The 24,297-nt window shown below is 48.4% G+C and overlaps 1 protein-coding gene across 1 annotated transcript in view; it reads right to left on the minus strand.

Annotated features, from left to right (window-relative positions):
- The window catches only part of PLCB2 (phospholipase C beta 2), a 36,322-nt gene extending 14,465 nt beyond the window's left edge, over positions 1 to 21,857 (minus strand). The window contains exons 1-14 of the mRNA XM_082284178.1: positions 21,483 to 21,857; positions 17,784 to 17,861; positions 16,211 to 16,279; positions 8,924 to 9,064; positions 8,183 to 8,262; positions 7,838 to 7,891; positions 5,736 to 5,811; positions 5,277 to 5,377; positions 4,801 to 4,967; positions 4,464 to 4,610; positions 4,138 to 4,295; positions 2,177 to 2,259; positions 1,722 to 1,806; positions 393 to 564 (exon numbers count right to left, since the gene is read on the minus strand). Of these exons, the coding sequence (XP_082140304.1) occupies positions 393 to 564; positions 1,722 to 1,806; positions 2,177 to 2,259; positions 4,138 to 4,295; positions 4,464 to 4,610; positions 4,801 to 4,967; positions 5,277 to 5,377; positions 5,736 to 5,811; positions 7,838 to 7,891; positions 8,183 to 8,262; positions 8,924 to 9,064; positions 16,211 to 16,279; positions 17,784 to 17,861; positions 21,483 to 21,566 (1,495 nt within the window). The 5' untranslated portion in view covers positions 21,567 to 21,857. The remainder of the gene's footprint in view (positions 1 to 392; positions 565 to 1,721; positions 1,807 to 2,176; positions 2,260 to 4,137; positions 4,296 to 4,463; positions 4,611 to 4,800; positions 4,968 to 5,276; positions 5,378 to 5,735; positions 5,812 to 7,837; positions 7,892 to 8,182; positions 8,263 to 8,923; positions 9,065 to 16,210; positions 16,280 to 17,783; positions 17,862 to 21,482) is intronic.
- Between the last annotated feature and the right edge of the window lie 2,440 nt (positions 21,858 to 24,297).

The following is a 24,297-nucleotide window of genomic DNA, read 5'->3' on the forward strand; positions in this document are numbered from 1 at the left end:
GAGGCCAAGAGGTGACAGGAAGGGAGGAGAGAGGGGCTGAAGGTTTTATGAACCTCCAAGACCCTCACGGTGAAGAACTAGGCTGTGGTGAATTTGTCGTTATCAGAGAGCTATAAGTAGTAACAAATTATTCCCCTTCTCTCAACCCAGAAGCCAGCATGTATCAGTGAATCACTAAGGGATGATGGGCAGGGTGTAAACAATTGACACTTTTGGTTGGACTAAGTGCTCAAAGTATTATGAAGATTTCATTTCTCTTCCAATTTTATGCTGCTGCTTGGGATAACTGATTTAATGACTAGTGCTGTCTCACCCCAAGCTCATATTGAGTGATTTGGATGCTTTACCCATCAGTTTTATTAGTCCCATTCCCTATGTATGAAGATACATACCAGTATCTTCAGCATCCACAGAGGTTGGCTGCTCAATGGTTTCTGGTTCCACATTCCTCCCTTTCTTCAAAGAGGTCTGCCTCTTCCCAGACATAGATTGATTCTTTTTGTTTTTAATCAAGATTTTCCTTAAGAGATCCTTAGGACTTGGCAGAGGAACTCCTGGCTTCAGCTGCAACAGATAAACATCATCACAGAGAGAATTCAAACACTCACCTCTCCTGTGCCAGCACAGAGACACATTTCTTACTCACTGTACCCCTGATTTCCTCCATCTGCCAGCATATCCCACTAGATTAATGCAGATTTTTCCTAAGATTTCACCTGTGGTTTCAGACCAGCATTTTGCACCTCTCAGGCTCTGCCATGCTGCCTAGCCACCCATCTTGCTAAAAAAACACCTACACGGCCTGAAGGCATCTGCATACCTCTGGCTTCACATTCCACCTACTTCTCTCATTATCCCAGATCCTCAGTCCTTCATCAGCACTTGGGCCAGATTTAAACACTGCCTGCAGCAGATTTAAAAAAAGATCCCAGAGGAGGTGGCTCAAGACAAGGACATGTGACAGACTGCACAGACAGCAAAGGCCTGTTAATAGCTTAGCTGATCCCTTGAACTGTTCCCCGCCTCATCCCTCTGTTCCTATTGCCTGGACATGGGACTGGACAGTGGGCAGCTGCTGCTGGCTCACTGCTACTTACCAGCTCTTCTTTGGGTCTCAGTACTTTCAAACAGATGCTTGGGCCAGCTGCCCCTCCTCTACACACCCCAAGGACCTGCCTCATGCCCTGCAGAACACAGGCCCTGCTCAGATGTTCAAAACCATGTCCCCTGGCAGGGCAGCTGTGACACCAACATGATCAGGGAGCACCAAAGGTGTCACTGGGCCCACAGAAATATCTATTGTACAGGTAAGATGAAGACTGGGGTCAAGCAGATGGGGAGATTTCCTCAGTTATTTCAAGCACATGGCACTGACCTGCCCACCTATGCCTGGAAGGGAATATTTCCAGGCTAGGAGCAGGATTAGGCCCTTGCTCCCATTTCCAAGTGCTGGCAGACAGAGCTGGACCAGTGCCATGTACAGAACACACCTGGAACCACTGGTACATCCTGGCCAGCCAGAGCTCAGTGCCCAGAGCCCGTGGGGTGATAGTGTTAAACAAGAAAACCTCTGTGACAGAGTCTTCCACCCATCCCCCTATGAACCAGGATCCATGTCCATGGCATTGCGCTCTTGTGGCACCTCCCAGCACCAGGAGTGACCAAGTTTTCCAGAAAGGCCTCCCCAGCCTGCCCCAGCTCCTGCCCCAGCTCCCTCGTACCGGGTACTTCTCCAGCGGCTCTGTCAGCAGCATGTCTCCAAAAATGGTTCGGCAGTACTCGGCCATCTTTGCCTGCTGCTTGGGCCTAGGAGAGATTAGGCAGGAATGAAGAGGAAAGCAAATGCCCAAATCCAGAGTTTGGCATGAACAAGCACCTCGAGATCCATGTCCTCCACCCACAAAACCATCTCAGCTATGCAAATGTTGAGGTCCAATTCCCAAGCCAACTCCCACGCTCATACTCTGCAACTCTAAGGTAAAAGGCTGCACAACTGTGATCATTCCACTCTGCAGGTTAAGGCTCATCTTTCAGCTCTAACCCACTTCCAGTTGCTTCAGAAACCTCAATTAATGCTTCACTTCAGCTCAGCACTTGCCTAAAACCCAACAGCCCATGCCAGTGTATTTTCTGCTCTGGACACAGCAGGCAATTCTCCCAATCACCAGATACTCACGAGTCCACGTGGTTCTCGAAGGACAGGATCACAGGGTACGGAGATGTTTTAAAAGCACTTTCTGCAATGGCCTCGATGGCATCCTGAAGGAGAGGCCATGGTCAGAGAGAAGCTCAGCACTCAAGAACAGACACACAGCTGACCTCCCACTGAACGGACTCCAAAATTGTCTCTCAGGAGCTCCTTTCAAAGTCACTGAACTTCTCCCAGTAAGAAGGTGAGAAGTGTCATCTTTTTCACACCTGCCCAGATTCCCAGCTCCAGGGGATCCATGCTGAGCTAAACTCAACAGCTTGCAACAACACAAAGCTGAAGATACAAGTAGGTGAATTTTTGGTCTTGCTGCATAGGTCAGTGTACACATCACTGCATGTGAGAGCATCTGGCCAGAAGGACAAAGCCCTGCCTGAAGCACCCTGAACTGGCACAGAAAGGTGTGTGCAGCACCAGATTAAACCACGGCAAACTCTATCCATACTTACCTCTGAACCTGCCCAATTTTCTATCATTATAAGCAGCATTTTCTGCTGCTTATAAAACCCTTTTGCCTGGCAGCAGAGAGAGATGGAGTGTTCAGTCACCAGCTGTGCTGACATTTCAAATGCAAATACCATGGAAACCTTCTCAGCATTAATGATGTAAGAAAAAATATTAATATTTTCCCCAAGCCCCTGTTAAACTGCCACAAACTTTTCACTATTTTCCCTTCTGGTGCTGCTAATTGGTAAAGAAGTACCATTTGTTCCTTTGCAATTACAGTCCCCTGATCATCCCAAATCATGGGTCAGCCATGACCTCAGCAGGAGGGTGGCTGCTCCTCTATGGACCACTGGGAGTCTGTCACAGAAGCTCTGAGGAGAAGCCTCAGACAATGCTACTAAAAGGCCACAGGAATTGTAGTAGAAGGAAGGACTATGTGTTACGTAAAATCAAAACCCAGCACATGCTGTGTTAGCAGGTTATAATTTCCTTGAGGACTGGTCCCAGGCTTCAGCAGAACTCTGCAATTACAGCAGCTACAAATGCCATTATTGCTGTTCTATCTGCAGTGAACTGCTGTGCAAAAAGCAGCAGTGATACCACAGGGCTTTGGAAATTACTGAGTCTGAGGATGACAATACCTCTGACATTAAGGACTGGTTTGGTTGGTTGCTTCCTCCCCACCCCCCCCCAATAAATATTTTAGTAATAGTGAAGTGTGGGAACTGGGGGAAGATACAGAAGAAAAATACAGAGCTGGGAAAAACAATCTAAAGAGCCTCTACCTGTTGGCAGCAGCTGTAAAGGAGTGCAGAAAAAAAGTCAGTGTGATGCCTTTATTTGTAACCTGCAAGCTGTGAATAAATGCCCTGTACTGCCTGGCTTTGTGCTGTGCTTCCAAAGCCTGGGAGCTGAATCCTCAGGGAAGCCAGCTGCTCCATAGAACACATTCCAACACTCAGGTCATTAGGAAGGAATTGAACCCTGTTCTTCCAAAAGCCTCCACTGGAGGCTGTCAGCCATATAAACCTGCTGCAGACAAGAAGATAAACTCATTTTAACTGTGTGTTTTCTAAAACCCATCCTGTTTGCTCCTCTGATGTGCCTCTATCTATAAATCCATCAGCCTCATGCCACATCCTGTCCATCCATCCTGTGACACAGCCCTGTGTACACAGACACCTCTGCTCAGCCATCTCTCCATGGCTTCTGCCTGACTTCCCACATTTCCCTCATTCATTCATCCATCTTCATCCAGGTATCAGCCTCTCTGCTACTCCTCCCATACCAAAAATGTACAAACTCCAACCTAGTGCTTATCTGTTCACTTTTCCTTCTACCCACACATTCGTTCACTTATCACCTCGCCATCAGTCTTTTCCTTTCAAACATCTTTGCCCTCAGCCCATCCCTCTGGCTCCCTCAGCAATCAGTCTAAAAGCAGGCAGGGGAAAGCATCCATGGAGAAAGCTCTTCCTTACCTTGAAGAGGATCTCAGTTGTCATGGTGAAGCCATGGGTGATGATGGGCTCCTCGTCTGGGGGCCGGCCCTTCCAGCAGTCCAGCTCCACACAGCGGCAGCCGGCCAGGAGTGTCTGGCGGTACATTTCGGGAGAGGATGTCCCAGAAAACTGCCCAGCTGCAGGAGAGAAGGTCAGCATTAGCTACTCACACGGGACAGCTCCTGCTCAGTTGCAGGGTGACACTTCTTCCTGTCACACAGCATTTAGAGTCAGCACAGCCCTCAAAACCCGCAGGGCACACACATCTGCCCGGCTGATTGTGCCCTCCCCGATCCCGGCAGTACCTGTCAGATAGGTGTTGTGTGAGGAATTGATGTAGTAGTGCGAGAGAGGCTGGGTCATGTCTTGGTACAGCATCAGCTTGTCCAGCACTATCAGGTTGTTCTCGGGGCCACAGAGGAACCAGACCATCCCCTCTGGAGACAGCTGCCCTGCACAGCAAACACAGCTGTTAATGGTCCCCAAATAGAACAGTTCTGGCGCCTCTTTGGAAGTGCAACGCAAGGAGTTGCGGGAACCAGGCTGACTGCTCTCCTGGGAAGCAGGATGGCAGCAGGCATGAGATCTTCTGCTCTTTCATCCCACCCCTACAGCAAGAGCTTTGGGCTGAACAAGACTCACCTCTCTGGATGTTAAACCCGCTAGGCTCATACTTCTCTATCAGGCTCTGCACCTGCTCAGGTTTGGCTGGTGGGAAGAGGATGTCATTGAGGCGGGTGTCACGCTGCTTCTTGTTGATGAACTTTGCCAGGTGCTCTTTGGTCATGTAGGGCTTTGCTTTCAGATGGCTGAAGTGAGAGAATCACAGGGGGGGCAGAGGTAAGGCCTGGCAATTACTGAGGAAATCTTTTCACATAGGAGATGTTGATCCTTCCTCAGGCTGATCCTCCCTCTGGGCCCATGTATTTCAGGGTCCTGTAGCACAGTGAGGCCTCATCCTTTTCATTCAGGCTGTGAGTAAAGGCATTAAGTGACCTGGCATCCTGCCCTTCTAAAGCTTACGGCCAGACAAACCACATGGCATTAAATGCCCTCCTTTCTGTCTATCTTTTGCCACAAGAGATCAAGTTCTGGGCTGTGGCTTGAGGGAAACTTACTGTGAGGTAAATATCTCATCAATCTCAGGCCGCGGACACAGATTCATGAGGAACGTCTTGTACACAGGCTCTGGGAAGTCCTCAGGGTTGATGGCATCATTCTGAGAGTGCAATGAAGACGTGTTAGGACCACAAACCTGTGACAGCTCTTACCTGTCACTGAACACCCACAGCTCTGCACTTGGCTGTGACAACCCCAGCAAGTGACAGGAACATCTGCCCGGGCGTTGCTGCTCCTTGTGCCACACAGGGCAAGTGCTGGAGTCACAAGTGTTACTGAAAGGCAGTCAGAACTGATGCCAGCAGGCCAAAGTTAAGGCCTGGCAGTGGTAGAGTAAGGTAGGCAACTGCGAGCATCTCAGCTGATGGTTTTTCACAGCCAAGGGCATCCCAGTCAGGGCAGGGAAAATGATCCTTCTCAAGCTCATGAGACTTCTGGATATCCAGAGAAACCCTTACCTTGCCATTTGGCAGATGACAAGCACTCAATGCTTCTTCCACCCTCTTTTTGTCTGCAGGGAACATCTGAAAAATACTGACCAGACAGGCAAACAAACATCACCATGGAGCAGGAGGAGGTCAGGGGGCTGGAGCTGTGGGCAGTGCAGGACACTCCAAATGCACAGCAAGACAACTGTAAGCATGAACCAGCAAGGACAGACAGGGTTTCTCCAGGGGAGTAACTGAGGGACCAAGTTTGATAAACCTACACAGGAGTTTTTGACTGCTGATTTAAAGCAGAAGTTCTGTATTTCTGCTATGGACTCTGTTAGAGCCCTGTCACTCAAAATCCCTCTCCCACCCTTTCCTACCCCTCTTGGAGGTGCTTCCCATGGTACTGTGGAGAAGTAACAACAACTGAACTTTCCCTCCTCTCAGAACATCCCTGTCAACAGCACCATGGTCTCCTCCATGGATAAATCCAGCCTCAGCTCTGTTAAGCTCCTGGAATCACAGGTGCTCATAGCAAACAGGGGAACAAGGAGTGCCCTGTGCTGCCAGGTGGGAGTGGTTGGGGGGACTGCAGCAGCTCATGCAAACCCTGCCCTTTGCAAGGCAAAACTGCAGCAGCCTTGGTGTGATTCCAAAGGGATTTACATATTTAAATGGAAAGGTAAATGCTCGTGGAATTTTCAGAATTTTCAGGAGTTTTGAAAGCCTTACATTCACCTGCACCTGGAGATACTGAGTATTTTTATAAACCTGGTTCTTAATATGGACTATTTTATGGTCTGCATTTTTACCATTCTGCAAGAAATGGGCACTGAGGAGAGGTACATCCTGTATCAGATTTTTTTTCTAGCTTGTTTCAGAGGAATAAGCTGGTTTCTCCCTGCAGCAATGCTACCTTGCTTGCATTTTAAAGATGAATTCAAAGCACTCTTCCCTAGTGTGTTATTCATTACAGACCTACACATTTTTAACAGCCCTTTGATGAATACTCTGGTTTCTGACAATGAAATTCTGCTGGTTGGTGGTTTAGAAAACAAATAACAAAAAATGTTTAGTGTTGAATAAAGCTCAGCCCTCCAGGAGCCCATTTAGTCAGCACAGCCCTAATCCAGCACAATTCTACCTTACAACACACCCTGGGGCCTGTGTTTATTTGGGGTGATTAGTGCTCGCCTCTCGTGATGCTGTAACACAGCACAGACCTAGAGCAGAGTGGTTCAAAACTTCCCAAATGCACTGTCTGCAGCTCCTTATTCTTAAAACAAAAGGTAATTTATGGACCCAAAAGGGAATTCAACATGGCAGTGCTGCCTTTTGTCATTCTATGAACTAAATCAACACAGATGAACTGAAGGACCAGCCCTGGAGCAATTTTACTTGGGAAGACACTGAATGGCACAAAATCAATTCCAGATTCATGCCACATAGTGCAGGGGAGAAGAGTTACAGGCTGGGCTTTGCTTCCCATTCTAATGAAAGCCCTACCTGATGCACAAGGGCAAGCTGGGGACAGGGAAGGACAAATCTCCTTCTGTTCTGCTCCTAAACCAGCACTAACACTGGCCCAGAGGCTGCTTCACTCTCATGCACATCCAGAGTGAAGGCTGAGGAACAGAGGAAATGGGGAAGGACTGGAGTGGCCACACAGGGAGAAAGCAGACAAGAAAAGCAAGGGAGCCCTGCTGCAGGTGAGGTGCAGAGTCCAGCAAAGAGCTCTCCAAATACAGAACTCCTTACAGGAAAGGAAAACAATCCTACACCTCATCCACCTTTCAGCTCAGGTTTGCAAAACAATCTGTGATCAGAATTTTACCAAAGTTACTTCGTTTTGTTGATTTTTTTCTTGGCAACAGCCAGGAAGAGATATCTGTGGCTATTTAAGCCATTTCTTGCTGTAGATGAAGGCCACAAAGTCTCCTTTCCAGACTCAAATTATGTGTCACCTAGGTGCAGCAGGAGCCCTTCCATGGCCTGGACACAGAGGGAAAGTTCTCTGACTCCTAGGTGCAGGAAGAGCGGACAGCTGAAGCCGCTGAGCAACCATCCTCTCACCACTTGCTCTGTGCCTGTAGTCTGACTGAACACACAAAACAAATGTCCACACTCACTTCCGGACAGGAATCTTTCCCTCTTCATTCAGTTGCAACTTCAGCTTCACCAGACTGTGAAAAAAAACCCCAAACAAGATTACAAAAATGTACTTGTACAACCGTAAGAGATCCTACTAAGTAAGAAGACAGGAAAACCATGCAATTGGGAAAACAATCTAACAGCGAGCTGAAAATCAGGGTTCTACAGACAATCAGCTTAACCTTGGCATGACCCAGGCCTTGGTCTGGAGGCTTCCAAGGGACCTGGATGCCTAGAAGTTTGCTGGGTTTTTTTCCCCAGTACTGACAGAAAGGGCAGGACACAGATGTTTCAGAGAACAACATTTCTCAGAAAGGACTTACATTTTCTCTAGGAAGGTGTAACGGGGAGCATTGTACGTGAGGGGATTCCGGGCAATGGCCATAATATCCTCAGCCCAGTCCTGGAACAAACAGGGCAGAGACAGTTGGGCACTATGGAACTGCTCCAAGTAGTCTACAGCAAACACAGAAAGGGCACAGAATCCTGGAATGGTTTGGGTTGGAAGGGACCTTAAAGCTCATCCAGTCCCACCCCCTGCCATGGGCAAGGACAGCTTCCGCTATCTCAGGTTGCTCCAAGCCCCGTTCAACCTGACCTTGGACACCTCCAGGGATCCAGGGGCAGCCACAGCTTCTCTGGGCAACCTGTGCCAGGACCTGCCCATCCTCACTGGGAAGAAATCTTCTCACATCCACTCAAAATCTACCCTCTTCCAGTTTAAAACCATTACCCCTTATCCTGTCTGATACTGCTGGGCTTGACTCTCTCACCTTCCTCCTGCCTATAAACACCAGGAGCTCAAACTTTTCCACTTCTCAGCTGCCTATTCATCCATACAAAACACATGAAGGACAACAATGGCCAGTGTTCTACTGGTCCTTCTCCATGCAGGGCAGAAGCTTCTAGAACTACAGAGATACCACACCTGACTGGAACATAAGCCTTGTCAGCAATGCTGACAGAGCTCAGTGTCCTGTCTCCCCCCTCTCCTTTCCTACTCCTCACTGAATGCTCCAATCCTTAGTGGTTCCCAGTGCTTCCACGATCTCAGAACCCAATACCTTGCAAATATTCTCCTTGTAGGACACAAAGTTATGGAAAGTGAGGTCAACCATGTCAGGGCCAGATACAATCGTCAGGGTCTTCAGCAGGAAGGTGCTGTAAGGGTAATCCAAGTTAAAAACCTCTCGGAGTTTCAGGGACTGCAAAAGAAACAGAACAGATGGGGGTGACTGGAGAACGAGGGAAAAGTACCCAAAAAAACCTGACGCCAATATATGCATTGGCCCAAATTAAACAGCAGCCATCTCAAGGGTTGCAAAATTGCTTAGTGCAATCCTCCTTTCCTTGGCTTTCCTTATTTTTTATCTTTATTCTGGAGTCTGCATTAGTGGATCCTCCATGAGACAAACCATCATAACTAACACCCCCGTACAAGTCTGAAAAAGTCAAAGTTGGAGACTGCTCTTAAAAAAATTTCTTCTAAAACTTCAGACTGGACTTGCAGACAAGCAGGGGAGGGTTTGGTCTGCTTGTGCCAGAGGTGTGTAACCAGTTGATTTTATCAAAATACACACGCTAAAAAAGTGTATTAGTGTGACACCATTATGTGTAACCTTCCTCCACGAGAAAGATGGTTTTTGGGACCCCCCGTCACCTCAAAGCTGGGTATTTTCCCTCCAAACCCCATTTCCCGCTGCTGTCAGTTGCTAGTAGTGGTTTTTTCCATAGCAATTCCAGTACCCTACAGCAATGGCTCACCAGAGACTTGTTTTGTTAACTGTAAGGCTCATCCGATTAGTGGTACTTGGATTGCAGCACCATATGAAAGTATTTATAGAATTCTTTAAATTATTCAGCACTTTCTGCATTCCTATGCATGGTGTCACTAAGACAAGGTATCCAAGGTATCCCAGAGTTTTACTGATGGTGCTATTTATAATGGGAAGATAAAAATTTCCATTCCTAGACTAAAGCACAGCAATCCATTATCTGAAGTGCAGGACAAATCCCTGTCCAAGCAAACAAGGACCTGTCAGAGCACCTGCTCCTTTAGAAACTGGGCAAAATCTGCAATCTGGGATTGTTAGAGCAGGTCAGACTTGGAAGTTAAACTGGAGCTGGAACGTGACTGCACCTTCAGGTTTCAGTCTGCACAGTATCACACACACAGTGGCATACACATTTTATAAGGAACTGCAGAATTTCTTCCACTGCAGTTTCCCAAATTTCTGGAGCATGTGCAATTTTGACACATCTGTAGCAAACAGGCATCTTTTAAGACAAACAGGATGGGCTGGATTGTAACTCAGGGTCATCTGACTGCTGTCTCTCATTTTGGAAAAGCACCTCTCCAAGAGGGTAACTCTGAAACCTGTTTAATCCCAGAGCATTTGGAGGGAGGGAAGGGAAGAAATATGATTTGCCTGTTTTCTACAAGGGAATTTCTAAAATGGCTCCTTCTTGCCTTGTGAGCCATTTTCCTTCGCAGAACTGAGCACTACCAAACACCCACATCTCGTGGCAACTCCTTGTTGGAGCTCAGCTTTCCAGTGCCAGCGGTAAAGTGTTGGGATTTTAACTCCAAACTTAACTTCATCTTGCAAATGCACCAGCATTTGTTCAGCTCCAGGGCTGTACAGAAGAAGAGGCCCAAACAATGGTGAACTTGTGGTTGTGCTGAGCTCATTTCCTGTATTTGTTATCCGGGGCTCCTCCCAGCCCTTCCTTCTCTGCATGCTGCTCTCTAGCAGACATTCGTCACCTGGATCTCTCCAGACCTCTCTGTTCAGGCCACGTCCCCAGCAATCCGAGCACTCTTGCCCTTATCCAGACAATGATGCATCCAACACCCAAGGAAGATGTGGAGAGAGGACAAGAGACGGTGTGCAGGAGCTCGGAACCTGATGCCACACTGTGGCTCTCTCACAACCTGCACTCCTTTAGCACCTTGTGCCACAGCTTCACTCTGGGATTACTTACTGTCACCTTGCAGGTAGCCATAAAGGAAAAATAGGAATTGCTGCACAAAAAGCCGGGCACGCCATGCAAATCAGAAGGGAAACATTTAGCAAATCCCCTTAAAAAAAACCAAGCAGAAAACAACCTCCTGGCAGAGTGGCTGAAATATGGAGTCAGCTGGCATTTCACATCCCACCCTCCTGATTTCCCTAAAATACTCAGCTGTACAGAGATCCCTAGTCCAGAGAGAAGCAAATTCTCATGCAAATATAAACAAATAGAGACAGCTGCAGGACAGAGAGGGATGGTCCTTTCTCTGCTTGAAAGGGGGCAGAGCCAACTGACAGTGGGACCTGCTGTGTCACTGTGCCCTGACAGAGCTACGTCTTGTGGCACTAGGACAACAAATCTTCTCTTTTGGAGAAGACAGGTCTTGTTTGGTTGCTAGGAGGGAAAAAGGAAGCCCCAAGATATTTCCAATGCCTTTGACTCTGAAGGTAACGCTCCTGTCCCCGTTAGTGTTGCTGCTCCATGCTGGAGATGATGGCTGTGGAATGGGGAGCCAAGCATCTCAGGGACACAGGCAGACAAAAATCCACAGTGAAGCACTCAGCTCTCAATGTCTTATCTAAAGGAACTGGAAAATGCAGCAGCTCAGATTCCCAGCCACAGAATAACCCACGGTGTTCTGCAGTCCAGCAGGGACACACTGCCAGGGACAGAGAAGACTGTGTGGCCCCAGAGGTCACTGCCCAACGATGGCAGAGGCAGGAGGGCCCAGCACAGCAAAGGCCATCACTCACGTGCTCATTTCCTTGCTCAGCTCCTGCTCCATCATTTATAAATCCTTTGCCAGCCATAGGCTTGTACCTGCCTCTCTCTTGCACACTCACAGATCCGTGGCTCCATATGATCGCTCTCCAGTTGGAGGGCTGGAATTAGACTTAGTTCAACTCCATCCTGGGCTCACAAGTTGCTGAATCCCAATGCCAGAGCTGTTCATCCCCTGTGCTGCAGCAGAACCACTCGCAGTGTTAACAGCCCACGGCTCCGAGGGCACTTGATTGTCCTGCATGGTTCCTGAACATTCCCACTGGCTCCAATTTTATTGTCTCAAAACATGATGAGTGAAATACCTCGGTATCATTTTCTCCCTGTACATGTGCAGTCCAGGCTGCATCTCTAGGTTCAACACCAACAGAATGTGGACAGAGGATGAAGCTGGCTTACAGTCATGACAACCAGAAAGCACAAATTTTGTTTTTATTAAAAAATGCGCCTGTCTCAAAGCCAGTGCCTCCTGAAACATCTAAACAAACCCTAAGACACATCCAACAGCCCAAAAGTCTGGCCTAAAACATTGTGTATTTTGGCCTTAATTATTATTACATTCTCTGTCAGCATTCCGGGGTCTTGGTGCCTCAGAAAAAGAAACCACAAAAAGCCCCACAAATGGAGCAGCCCTTACTGTTCCTCATCACCGAAATGAAAACACAGACCTGAGTGTAAATAACAGCCTGATCTGTATCAGCACACTGCTGAACTACACTCAATTTTTAATCTTGTCTCCTTGCTGTTCAGAGGCCCTGCTCATTCTTATCTTTATTACTCTTGAACACGAGCCAAAGTTCGTTCTGCCCCATCTAAAAAAAAAAAAAAAAAAAAAATTCCGTGAAGAAACGTCACGGCAGAAACTCGAATCCGCTCTCAGAGAACCTCGCACGGGCGGGTGAGCAGGGGAGCCCTGCACAGGCGGAGGAGGGGCCAGGGAGGATTCTGCTCTCTGGTGAGACGAGGGCTGGGAGGGCAGGCTAGGGCCATTCCCATTTGGAGGTGGCTCCTATGGCTGCCAGCTCTTAGTGAGTCCCTTTTCAGGCTGTGCTGCGCACTACCTGCTCCCTAACCATCCCTAACCACGGATGGGATCCCAGCTGTGACCTGTGCTGGCAGTGCACACAACAGCAGGTCCCTTCTCAAGTGGTTTTCCGCGTGGGTGCTTTGGTGTTACTCTTCTTGCTGTGTGTAGAGGTTACAAAGAAAAACCCCAAACCTCCTGCTCGGTGGTGGGAAAGTGCTACTGAAAGGAGGGACCTCCCAACATCCAGAGTGACCCACCCCCTCCCAGGGAGACTCCAGTGCCATGGGACTGGAAAACTCAGGCAGGGCATGTTACACCCTTGAGACAGAGCCCAAGCCTGCACAGCCCCTTGCTGTGGAAAGCAGTGGCACAGATGCTCTCCATACAGCACACTCTTCTTCCTCTGGAATTCCTTCAGTCACAATCCAGTAGGAAAACCAGGCCACATGCTTTGCCTCAGAGCAGCTGCGGCTTCACTGGGGCATCACTTGCAGGGAAGGGGAAAGGATGCTCCTTTTGTTGATGGTGCCATCCACAGCTCTTCCTACAGCTGTGATCCTGTTCTGCTTGTCCTAATCTTTGTCCTAAATAAGGCCGATGGCTCATTTCTTCTCCACCTTCAGGCAGTGAAATAACTCTTTGTATTAATTCCAACAGTTCTATTCCACAACTATTCCAAGCCACTATTTTGTAACAGGGCAGACAGCACCCATGTTCATTCTTCCACCTCAAAACAGACCTTTGTTTGCTTCACCACACCAGTTTTTTATATTAATACCTTTTGTAACAACGCCCCAGACAGCTGCCCCACATGGAGGGTGTGGTGGTTTATGTGAAGAAATTTTCCCTGCTTTCTGCATTCCTTTGTGAAATTCTGTTCTCAGGAGAGCCAAATGAACATGACCCTGAGGGCTTTCAGCCAGAGGCATCATGGATAGCAGAGCTACGTGTAAGTAAGAGTTTTCCAGACCCAGATAGCACATCTTTGGTTCAACACCGCTTTCAGTGCCCACACAAGACCTCCCAGGATCCACAAAGAAAAGGTGGATAAGGAGCCAGACTAGTGCATTTTATTACATGTTATCACAGAATTCCAGAAAACTCCCTGAAATAAAAAGGGGAGTTATTTCAAATGAGTTTCTGTAAAATGCAGAATTCAAAAAGCACTTGGGATTTTCATAGCAAAGGTTGTCATCAAGTGCATCACTTCTGCCCACTGAGAATACTTAATAAATCAGTCAATGCTTGACCTTTGCTTCGTTGTTCTTCAAAAATGAGCTGCAGCCAATTCCCAGGACTCTGAAATCCCATCCCTGACATATTACAACAGCTAGAACAGAGCAGCTCCATCCAGGTGCCTAGGGGAAAACTCTGAAACAGGGCAAACGCACTGGCACTTCCCTGAGACATTCCTGCAGCTCCCAGCAATTCAGCAGCTTCCTAACCCAGAGGCATTATCTCACATTTAATAACCCTCCAAGGGCATTTCTTTCTTGTACTGACATTTTACACTCACTTTTCCATGACTGTGCAGGAAGCATCACCCATGGCATGGTGACATGAGGTGGGACAGCAGCAGCAGCACCGCCTGCTTGTGCCACTCCTACCTCTGGAAAATTCCACCTGATATGGAACTCCTGCACTGGAAGAAACCCTGAGTAACTGCTTCGTGCTCCCCTTCTCCATTCAACTCCTGATTTTACAGCACTCCACATCCCATGCACCTTACTCCTTCTGCCAGAATACAGTCCCTTCTGCTCAGGTGCTCTGCCCCCAGCAGCCACTTCATTCCTTTGTTAATCCTGCTGCTCTTCCACACCTTTTCCAGTTTTCGCCTAATTTGAGAGTGCACTAGAACTGCAGATAAATATGGGTCCATCTGGGGTGTACACAACAGCATGACTTCCTAATTACTTCCTTATAATTCCTAACATGCAATTTACTTTTAGGGGGCAAATACTGCTGAACACTACATTGATATTTTACCATACACCCACAAAGTTTTCTGATATCAACAGTCAACTCAGGGCCTGTTATTACTGAAGGATGAGGGATTTTTTCTGCGTGCATTGCCTGATTTTTATCTGTATAAAATGTATCTCTCATTAGATCATGCAGTCAATCAGCAATTCAAGGTCTTCCTACAAACCAGATTTTTTTACCCCAAATAACTCTGTACCATTGGCAAACCGTCTTCTCCTGGTACTCTCCAATTACCCTTCCTTAACTAATTCCTAAAATCTAGGACATGTTTCTCCAGCCACCTCATGGCCTCAGTACCTCCACCAGCAATTTATCATCTATATCAAAGATCAATTCATTTTGCCAACAGGTTACTCTCCTCAAAGTTTAACACCCTAGAAAAGAGTATCTCATACCTCTCCTTTAAGTCAGCCTCTTCCTTAGTGTGTGCCATCTGGAAGGCAACACCAACTCTAACAGCCCCAAATATTTTATTCTCTCAAATGAAAATCCAACCTCCTGACAGTATTTTTAAGCACAGTTCTCACAAAACAAGTGGGAGACAAAATTTTAGGCTCATTGAAAACTCAAGTATGTTCCATTCTAGTGAATTTCTAAGGTGAAAGGCAGTTTCTCTGAAAGAAATACGATTTTTAAGAAGATGGGTACTGTTCTTGAGCTCTGCTATGCCTTTAGTACCCACTTTATTATGGTGTTTTGAGAAATACTGATCTTGGGGAGCTCTGAACAGACATTTTCAGAGCAGATTGAGAAAACAGACACACAACTTATGCAAAAAGCTGCTTGAGGCTCAGTAGATAATTGCAAAACCTTTCCCTTTTGCCTTAGAGAGGCACCTGTGTCACCCGCCATCAGCTTTACTCCTTTGGTCCCTTTCCACCTTTGAGCTTTACTGCAGTTTTCTGCTTGCCTTTTCCATACACGGAAAAGTTAAAAACAAACAAAAAAAAGTCACAGAAACAAAATCCTAACAAGGACTGCAAGAAGCTTCAATTATAACTGAAATCAAGAACAAAGCCCTGATCATGTGCAAATGTAAGAATATTGGGGGGGGGGGGGGGGGGGGGGAATAAACAAACAAATTTTTCTGAATATGCATTTTCTTCCCTTTAAAGGGAAAAACCCCATCACACACTGTTGGAATGGCATTGTAACTCTGGGTTTGTGGGCACCCTATGCATCCTTACACAAAAGCAGCTCCGGTGACTCAGTGGAGGAGCATCAGAGTCTCCAGCAGGACTTACCAGTGCAGCAGTGCACTTGGAAGGGGAATTGGTTTTCCTGGCTTTCTGATATATTCCTTCCAATGAGCCCATCTACTATAGTCTGGAAGTGCTGCTTTCGGGTGCACAGAGGGCCCCTGGGAGGTCAGGGACCAGAGTCAAGATGGCTTTTCTGTATTTACATAGCTGTGATGTAAGGAGATGAGATCCTCTCTACCTTCTTCCTACAGAAATCCAGGACAAACTGCCTGAGCTCCTGCCAAAACCGCAGGCAGCCCTGCCTTTCCACTGAAACACCAGATAGAAAGAAGCTATGGACTCACCTTGGGCATTTTGGCAAATCGCCCCGCTCGGGTGTCTCGGATGCTGGTGATATCCAGAATTTCCCTTTCCTACAACAGAATGAGGAAAATGAGGAAAGATAAAGGAGGAAGGAAAGCACTCCATGACAGAGCCCCCAGAAGCTGCAAAGCAGGTTTGGCTCAGTGTCCTTCCCCGTGGAAGAGCTCTCCCAGCAGGAACAGGCAGAGAGGGAAGCCATTCCCACACAGGACACTGCACAGTCTTCCCCAGGCAGCCCCTCCATGTCCTCACTACTGGCTTGTTGTCTTGTTTGTTCTTTTAATATTCAACCTGAATTTCCTTCCTCTGTTACTAATTTTTCTTCTCACCATGGGTCTGGAGAACAAATTATACTTGTTGCAGCAGATAATATTATTTTCCAAGATCACAATACAGGACAATGTAGATGCCATTTCTTCTGGGTGTATCCCCATTTTATTGTTAAGCAGGAGAGTAATTTTACTCCTAATCCCACACCTTTCTGAGTCCCTAGGGCAAAAACAGTTCTGTTTACTTCAGCTGCTAATCAACAGCATTTTCCAGGAATGCGAGACCCCTTCCAGTCTGGGTTTCCTTGTGGCAGCTATGCTTCCTTCCCCCAACCCCTTTCCCAGGTATCCCAATGAAATAGCTCCCTTTCCATGGTGACACCAGCTCCCCTTGCCTCACTTCTTCTTGCTGGAACCCTTAGAGCAGAAATTCTACTGCCCAAGTGGACTTTGAAAGCAGAACAGGAGTGACAGAGACATCGAAGGGTGTGACCGTCCCTAGCATTGTGACACTGTTCTCGGGGGGATGTGGCTGCAGCAGTGCCCGGCCTCAGCTGGCACTGGGCACAATCTCTGGAAAGGCAGAGTTCACCTAAAGCACCAGGTCCTTGGCCAGGGCCTGTGCAGGACGGACTGACTGAATCTGCCACGGCATGTAGGTCAGGCAGAGGAAGTAGAGCTGAAGCACAGCCTGCTCTGGAAAGCGGAAGCCCAGCCTTCCACCTCCCTTCTCCATTACTTGATGCTACTCATCAGGGAGGAACTGAATTCTCTTTCCTGCATGTGTTGCCTCTCCCTCTCCTCCAGCAGCTGGCATCCTGTGCTTTGCTCTGGCAGCCTGCACACATCATCCTGAGTACAACTCAGACTCCACATAAGCCCTACATCACTATGGTCACTACTTTTTAATTAAAAAGTCTAAAACCCCAATGAGCCAGTTAATGGCCCCACTGTACAGGTTAGGAGAATCCTGTCTCTTGCTGGGTGACAGGGATATCAGCACAACTGTTCTCAATTATATGTCCTTTGAAGGACATGTAATGAGCTCTGCAGGAGTCAAAATGCCAGCATGACAGGCACAGAAAAGCCACACTCACACCTTCAGTTATTGCTCTTTCTTGTTGCTGTGAAGACCAACCTACCACTGATCAGCTCCCACTCCTTGGTGAGGTGTCCCTGCTAAGAGGAACGAGCGTGGCAGTTTGCTCCCAACTTGCAGTGTTGTCATCTCACACAAACCTGACCTGGCTGGTTGGAGCCCGAGCTGTGCAGTCTCAGCACTTACCGTGCTCTGATAGGTCCAGTACACATAAAAGCCCTTGGGATCCACTCGGAGAATCACAGGAGAAGCACTCGATGTTTCCTGACAAAAAAACAACAAAAGAAAGAATGCTGGCACCTTGGGTGACTTGGAGAAAACATCCTGGGACACGAGGTTCCCACTTCAAATACAGACCTAGGCAGGTGAACACCCTCTGGGATTTATAGGAATGAACCCAAGGATTTTAGGACATCTCCAGAGTGACACTGTGAGGCTCTGGAAGCTGAAGCCTGAGTCTCACCTAACCCGTGCATTTAACAAGAACAGCTCTCTTGGAGCTTTCTACACAAAGAACTGGGAGAACAAAGTATCTGGGCATTCAATTAATGGTTTCACTTGAAAAGTCTGCCTTGACCTGCTTCATTCTACAAGCTCAGGAGTAGCCCAGGCCAAGGAGAGAAAGCATTCATCCATGGCATCTCCCATCCAGGTGCTCATGCTGATTACCTGGGCTCCAGTCAGGAAGGCTTCAAGGAGGGGATGCATCAATGCAGCCTCATTATGCTGCTTTAGGTGGGGATTCTGAAACTCCACAGACCGTCTCTACACAGACTATCAAAAGAAGCAGCTATGCAGACTCCCACACCAGAGACGCAAATCAGACGAAATTATTTGGGGCTGATCCTAAACCCCACACAGCCATTTCTGGGAAGGTTCCAGCTTCAATTCAGGAAGCTGCTAAGATGAAACCAGTAATGAAATCTGGAAGTTGTACTTGTCTCTTGGCCTCAGGTTCTTCAGGTTGTTACTCAACTTGTATTTCACTCTAGAGTGTATCTGGATTTTCAGGGACCTCCATTTCCATGCTCAATATTTACAGTAAACTGCTCATTGCACAGCACATTATATGTGGTGCTTTTACTCCCTCCTGTCTTCATTCCACTGTGCCAGGGCCAGCGCCAGCCTGCCCAGCAGCACCATGTCCGTATCCCCAGAGCTCCTGGCTGTCTCCCTGCACACGTGGCCATGGAGAGCAGAACAGGCCCCACGGTACCACCACAGAGTATTGTGCCATGTTCTAGATTACCCTTATCTCCCACAAAGCAGCTTTCTGGAGGGCAAGCTGAGGGTGCAAGTCAGCTGCTGCCAGCCGGGCTCCTGGGCAGGGCCAGGCCTGCCTGGGGATGCAGGCAGCCTCTCCAATGCAGTGGCTCCTGGCAGCAAGGGGAATAGGCAATCCTACAGAACACAGTCGGGCAGCCAGACTGGCTGCTTCTCACTCTATGGGGCAGAAAGCAAACACTGTCTGCTAAAATCCTGTAATCCATAATCTTTCAGAGATAGGAACAGTTTTGACTCTACTAAGAGGACTCAGAGGCAGCACAGAGCCAAACCCACACCCATCTGCACTTCTTAAGAGGTCAGCTACTACCCTGTGCCCTACCTGGGGTTCTGATAGGGTTTCCAGATGGCTCTTTAACTCAGCTACCACCCATGTAGTAGGACTTCACCTCTTCAGTATGCTTAGGAGCCCCAGCTTGCTGGATGCTGAACAAATACAGACCTAGGCAGGTGAACACCTTCTGGGATTTATAGGAATGAACCCAAGGATTTTAGGACATCTCCAGAGTGACACTGTGAGGCTCTGGAAGCTGAAGCCTGAGTCTCACCTAACCTGTGCAGAGCTGCTCCTTACCCCAAGGTACCTAACTCTGTGGGACAGGTCAGAACAGTCCTGCCTGTCGGGGATCCATTGCTCTCTCCTCTAAACAGTGCCTTACCAAAGCTGGACAAGGCGAGGGCTCTGTAGAAAAAGCGTGGGTTTGCTTTTTTTGCTGGAAGGCCCTAGTTCAGTCCCTAGTTCAGAAGCTGAACCGTGACGTAAGAGCCAATCTGATCTTCCTTAACTCCTTTGCCTCACTTACAGTGGAAGGAGTTCAAAACTGTTACCAACAGCACAGTCAGGTCAATTGAAAGAGATATAAAAAACATAACAGTCATGAATTCTAAAGCACAGCAATCCTGCAGTCTGGAGTTCTCATCATCATCCTCTGCAGCCTGTTCTAACCCATGGATTGGGAAAGCCCAGTGTGATGGTGCAATGTGACCAGAACAGCCCACTCATGGAGAAGCCTTTCTTTATTGGTGGAGACCAAGCCTATAAACTACTTAGTTGAGGCAACCTTTTAGAAATGTTTACAAATATATAAACCTTAGGGAAAGATCCAGACAGGAATTGAGCTCACTAACCAACGGCAACAGCAGCAAATAAACACTTGGTGGGTCTTGGAAGCCTGACTTGACTCCCCTTGGGTTTCAAGGGAACTTATCCCAGGAATACCCAGTGAAGTACTTAACAGCTTCCAGTTTTTGGGAGAGTGGTCTCCAAGGACTGAGCACAAAGTCATCAGCAATTTTAGATAAGTTTTGTTACTGTTATTCTGAGAAAGCAGATCCCTGTTCAAATTCTAAGAAGCCCCGAGTGCACATTGCAGGCAGTGGGCTTACAGGAAAGAGGAAGGCTGCGCTTTTCACTGTACCCTGGTGTCATCCTCCTGTTTATGTACCTCTAATGGAGCAACTGGCAGCCATATTCCAAGCCATATTCCTCACATCCATCCTTTCTGCCAGCTGCACAGTACACTGCTCTCATTTCTCAGTGCCTCTGGACCAGCCTGCTGATGTTGCACACAGATGATCCGCTCCCCCACACGCTCCTTTGGGACTTTAACACTGTACTCCAGCTTCACACCCACAAAAGTGCTAATCCCTTCTTCACTGCTGCTGCAGGCTCCTTCTGATCATCTCATTTGCAACACCACATGAACAATCTCCCCAGATCCCTCTGAATAACCACAACCTGGGCTCCCCCTGCTTTTATCAACATTCATGCTCAACAGCAGACAATCCATCTCCAGACAGCATGGATGGGCAGCCACTCTCCTCCTGCTTGGGTATGTGGGTGCTAGGGTAAACACTCCTTTGCCTCCATAGAAAGTGAGGAGGGGAACCCTTACATTCCAACGAACTGCTGCTGCTCTACACTTTCTTCCCCTCACACAGAAAGGCAGTAACTGCAAAGCAGCTGTTTTGAAGGTACAGAGGACAATGAGCTGGAGAGAGCAGCAGCTTGCTGCAGCACCCTGAGGCTCCAGCCCTGTTAAAGCACAGGCCCTTTGCTGCTTGGTCATTCCCAGACCCAGGGGCCGGGCAGGCATGGGAGGCCATGGCTCACCCCCGATCCACTCAGGCAACAGGGCCATAAGAGGAAGCAACTTGGAGCCTGATTTCATCTCTGTCTGCAAAGTGAGCACTCTTTGCTCTGGAGTAGATCCTAGCCCTCACACTCCTCCAGAAAGTCCAAATGTGGCATATGCATCACACCCACAGAGACTCCCAGCAGCAACCACCTTCCTGAGGGCTGGACCTTGTGTCCTACACCAGGGGCTGCACACAGACCCAGTGCACACTCACTCCATTTGTTTCCATCCTCCTCAACAAGAGGTGCAGAAATCACATCCTCAACCCCTTACACACACATCCTTGATTTCAGTCCTCAGCTTTCCTGTTCTTCCCAGTTCCCTCTCCCTGTCCAGAGACCTCTGCTGTCAAGTGGGATACCACATGGAACACAGGCTCCCAGCCTCCCCACAAACCGTGACCCAACCAGTGTCTCCCTGCCACCACAGACACAGCCTAGGGAAGGAACACCCCAGTACTCACATCATCCCATTTGATGAAACGGTCACCCTTGCACAGGTACTCCTTCACCTCCGTGGGCTGCAGAACAGGGTTCAGCACGGACATGGTCCTGCAGATGTGCTCCTCAGCTACCAGAAGCAAGAGCAGCTGCACAGTTCACTCCTCCTTAGCCCCCTCTCCTCTATCTCTGTCTCTCACGTGGTAGGGCGTTCTGCCATGGCCACTGTTGGCATCGGAGAGCAAACAGCCTCTTATATCCCAGCCCAATTTAGGAGGGGCAGGGGCAGGCAGGCGACGAGCAATGAATCTGCATTGTAAATCAACAGCTCTCCAGGCAAGCAGAGCCTCACCCAAGGTCACCCAGAAGAAGGCTAGCGACGGCTGGGGTGCTCGTGGGCACACACGCCCACCGTCCCTCGGGCGGGATCCACTCCTTGGAGCTGTGCTGGTGAGGCACCCGGCTCAGTGAACTTCCGCAACTCAACTTCCTTAAATGCTCTCTTGACGAACTACAGGCATTGCCAGAAACGCTCCAACTGCTTCAGCAGCTGTGGTTACAGAACAGCTCAGCTCCAGCTACAAGCAGACTGCCCCCTTCATGCAACAGGCCAGACGTCCCAGGAAACAAACTCATTCCTTGCTCTGGACGGATTCCATTTCTGGGGCCACTCACTGCACTGTCCAGTCTTAAACAGTTTTCCTTTCTCTTATGGGCTCTTCTGAGTGTCAACCTCAAAGTGAGACAGACCAGCAGAGCAGCTGGAAATTCCCCAGATGAAGTAAAACATTCCCAGAGTCCCAAGGAACTGCACTATTCCCTGGATTCACTTGGGTCTGCAGCAGATATGTGGGGCACAGAACAGAAAAGGTGGGCACAGTGGGGATTATAGTGACAAGGCTGCAGGGAAGTGACCAAAAGTAGAACAGGTTATAGGCAAACAGGGCCGAAATGAGACTCTGCTCCTGACCTTGGAACAAAGGAATTCCATGTGGGCAGCAGAAGAGGAAAGGAGCTCCACTGGCTGATGGGCACTGGCTAACCTGGAGAGTGGATTATGAAAAGGCCTGACATGGGCAAGATCAATTTTAGTCAGAGGCAGACTAAATTACAAGTGGAGATAACTGTGCTATGATTGCTGTGGATTCCCAGGCACACGGTGGGATGTCATCCTCTTCTATCAAAGCCAAGGTGTGGCACTTGCCATTGCTCAAGAGGGACAAGCTGCTGGCAAAAGTAGCACAGACTCTCTAAGAAGGGGGGAACAAACCCCCCACACACACACTGTGAGGAGAGCCAGATGCATGTTTTGTTCCTTCCTTTCTTCCCAGCCCTGATGTGATAAGTCTGGCACTTTGGAGCCCGGACAGCTGGGGGAATGGTCACTGAAGGAATCCTAAGGGCATTCTCAGGTGTTAGCAGCATGAGGCAGAAGAGATAAAGTGGAACTCTAGCAACTGCTCCAACCGTTAAACAATAAAGGCAGGAATCAGAGCTTGCTGCTGCAGGAAAAGAGAACCCTGAGCAAACCCACCATCCTTTGTCTTCCAAGGGGTTTACCTGCCCCAAAAAAACCTGGGAATAAGAGAGCTTCCACATTTCCAGCTACCATGGCATTTTCTGCACTTATCAGTCTTGCCCTTACAGGAATTGGCTATCCAAGGGAAGGCTGCTGGCTCTGTTTCCTTAGGGTCACTGGGATATTCCAGGCCCAGCCAAGCCAGTGTCACCAGGATCCCACACTCAGGGAAAGTAGTTACTCCCAGATGAAGCAGCAGATGACAAAGGGTGTAGTGAGAAGTGAAAGTTCTCTACACTCACCTGATCCCTTCTGCAAGGCCAGAGCACTTCAGGGCTGCTTCCTTTTAAATTAGGGAGCAGCAATGGAGATAATAGAGAGCATCAATCTTGCGCAGAGGCGCTGCAGTCCTCCCAGCCTCTGGAAGGCCCTGGAGGTCACAGCTGCGAAGCAGTAAGAGGTGGGATGAGCTTTACCACCTGGTACTGCCAAGAGCAGGTGAGATCAGTCATAGCTACTGGATCCCATGGCTTGACTGGTATCATCAGCTATCACAGCTTTGTGAACCAAGTGTGTTTCCTGCCAGAACCTTCCTGCCAGGGCCTCACTGAGAGGCTGCTTCTGTCCTTCTCTCACACCAGGATATTCATCAGCTTTCTCTGCCTCATCAACAAACAAAGTAAACAAGAATCGTGCCACAGCTTCACTCACATGTCACTTAAGGTCAGCTTTTCTCTAAGGAATAAAACCTTAATTCAATAAATAATGAAATCATAATTAAGACCCAATCAAACACAAGCAGCATGAAGAGCAGTGCCCAAGCTGGTGGCTGCCCTGCAAGGTCATGTGATGCCCAACAGCAAGGGCCAAACCCCCACTTGCACAAAGGTTGTCACAAAAGTTGCAGCTCTCTTCCTTTTGCCCAACCCAGCCTCCTTATCTTCCACTTCACACTCTTTGCTCTGTGGGAGCCTCTGTCCCTTGCATGCAGAGATGGCCGATGGAGCCATGATAGGATAGAGCAGCAGTCCTGGCCTCTGCAGAGACCTCCAACGCAAGAGCAGGCGGGAACAGCAGCACTCAAGCAGTAACTGTTTATTCCAACTATCCTTTATTTTCTCTCTCCTGTAAGGCCCATCACCCAGTGCACACTCATCCCACATCCCTCTGTCTCCTTGCTTTCCTCCCATACCTTCACCGCCGGGCAACCCACCACTTGCTACGACAGTTTTGATACGCAAACATTTCCCTTTTTTTTTGTTTAATACTCTTCCTTCTCTCCCTGTGCTACCTATCCAGCAGCCTATACCTCCCTCAAG

The sequence above is a fragment of the Coloeus monedula genome (assembly GCF_965178545.1).
Source record: "Coloeus monedula genome assembly, chromosome: 6".
NCBI lineage: Eukaryota > Metazoa > Chordata > Aves > Passeriformes > Corvidae > Coloeus > Coloeus monedula.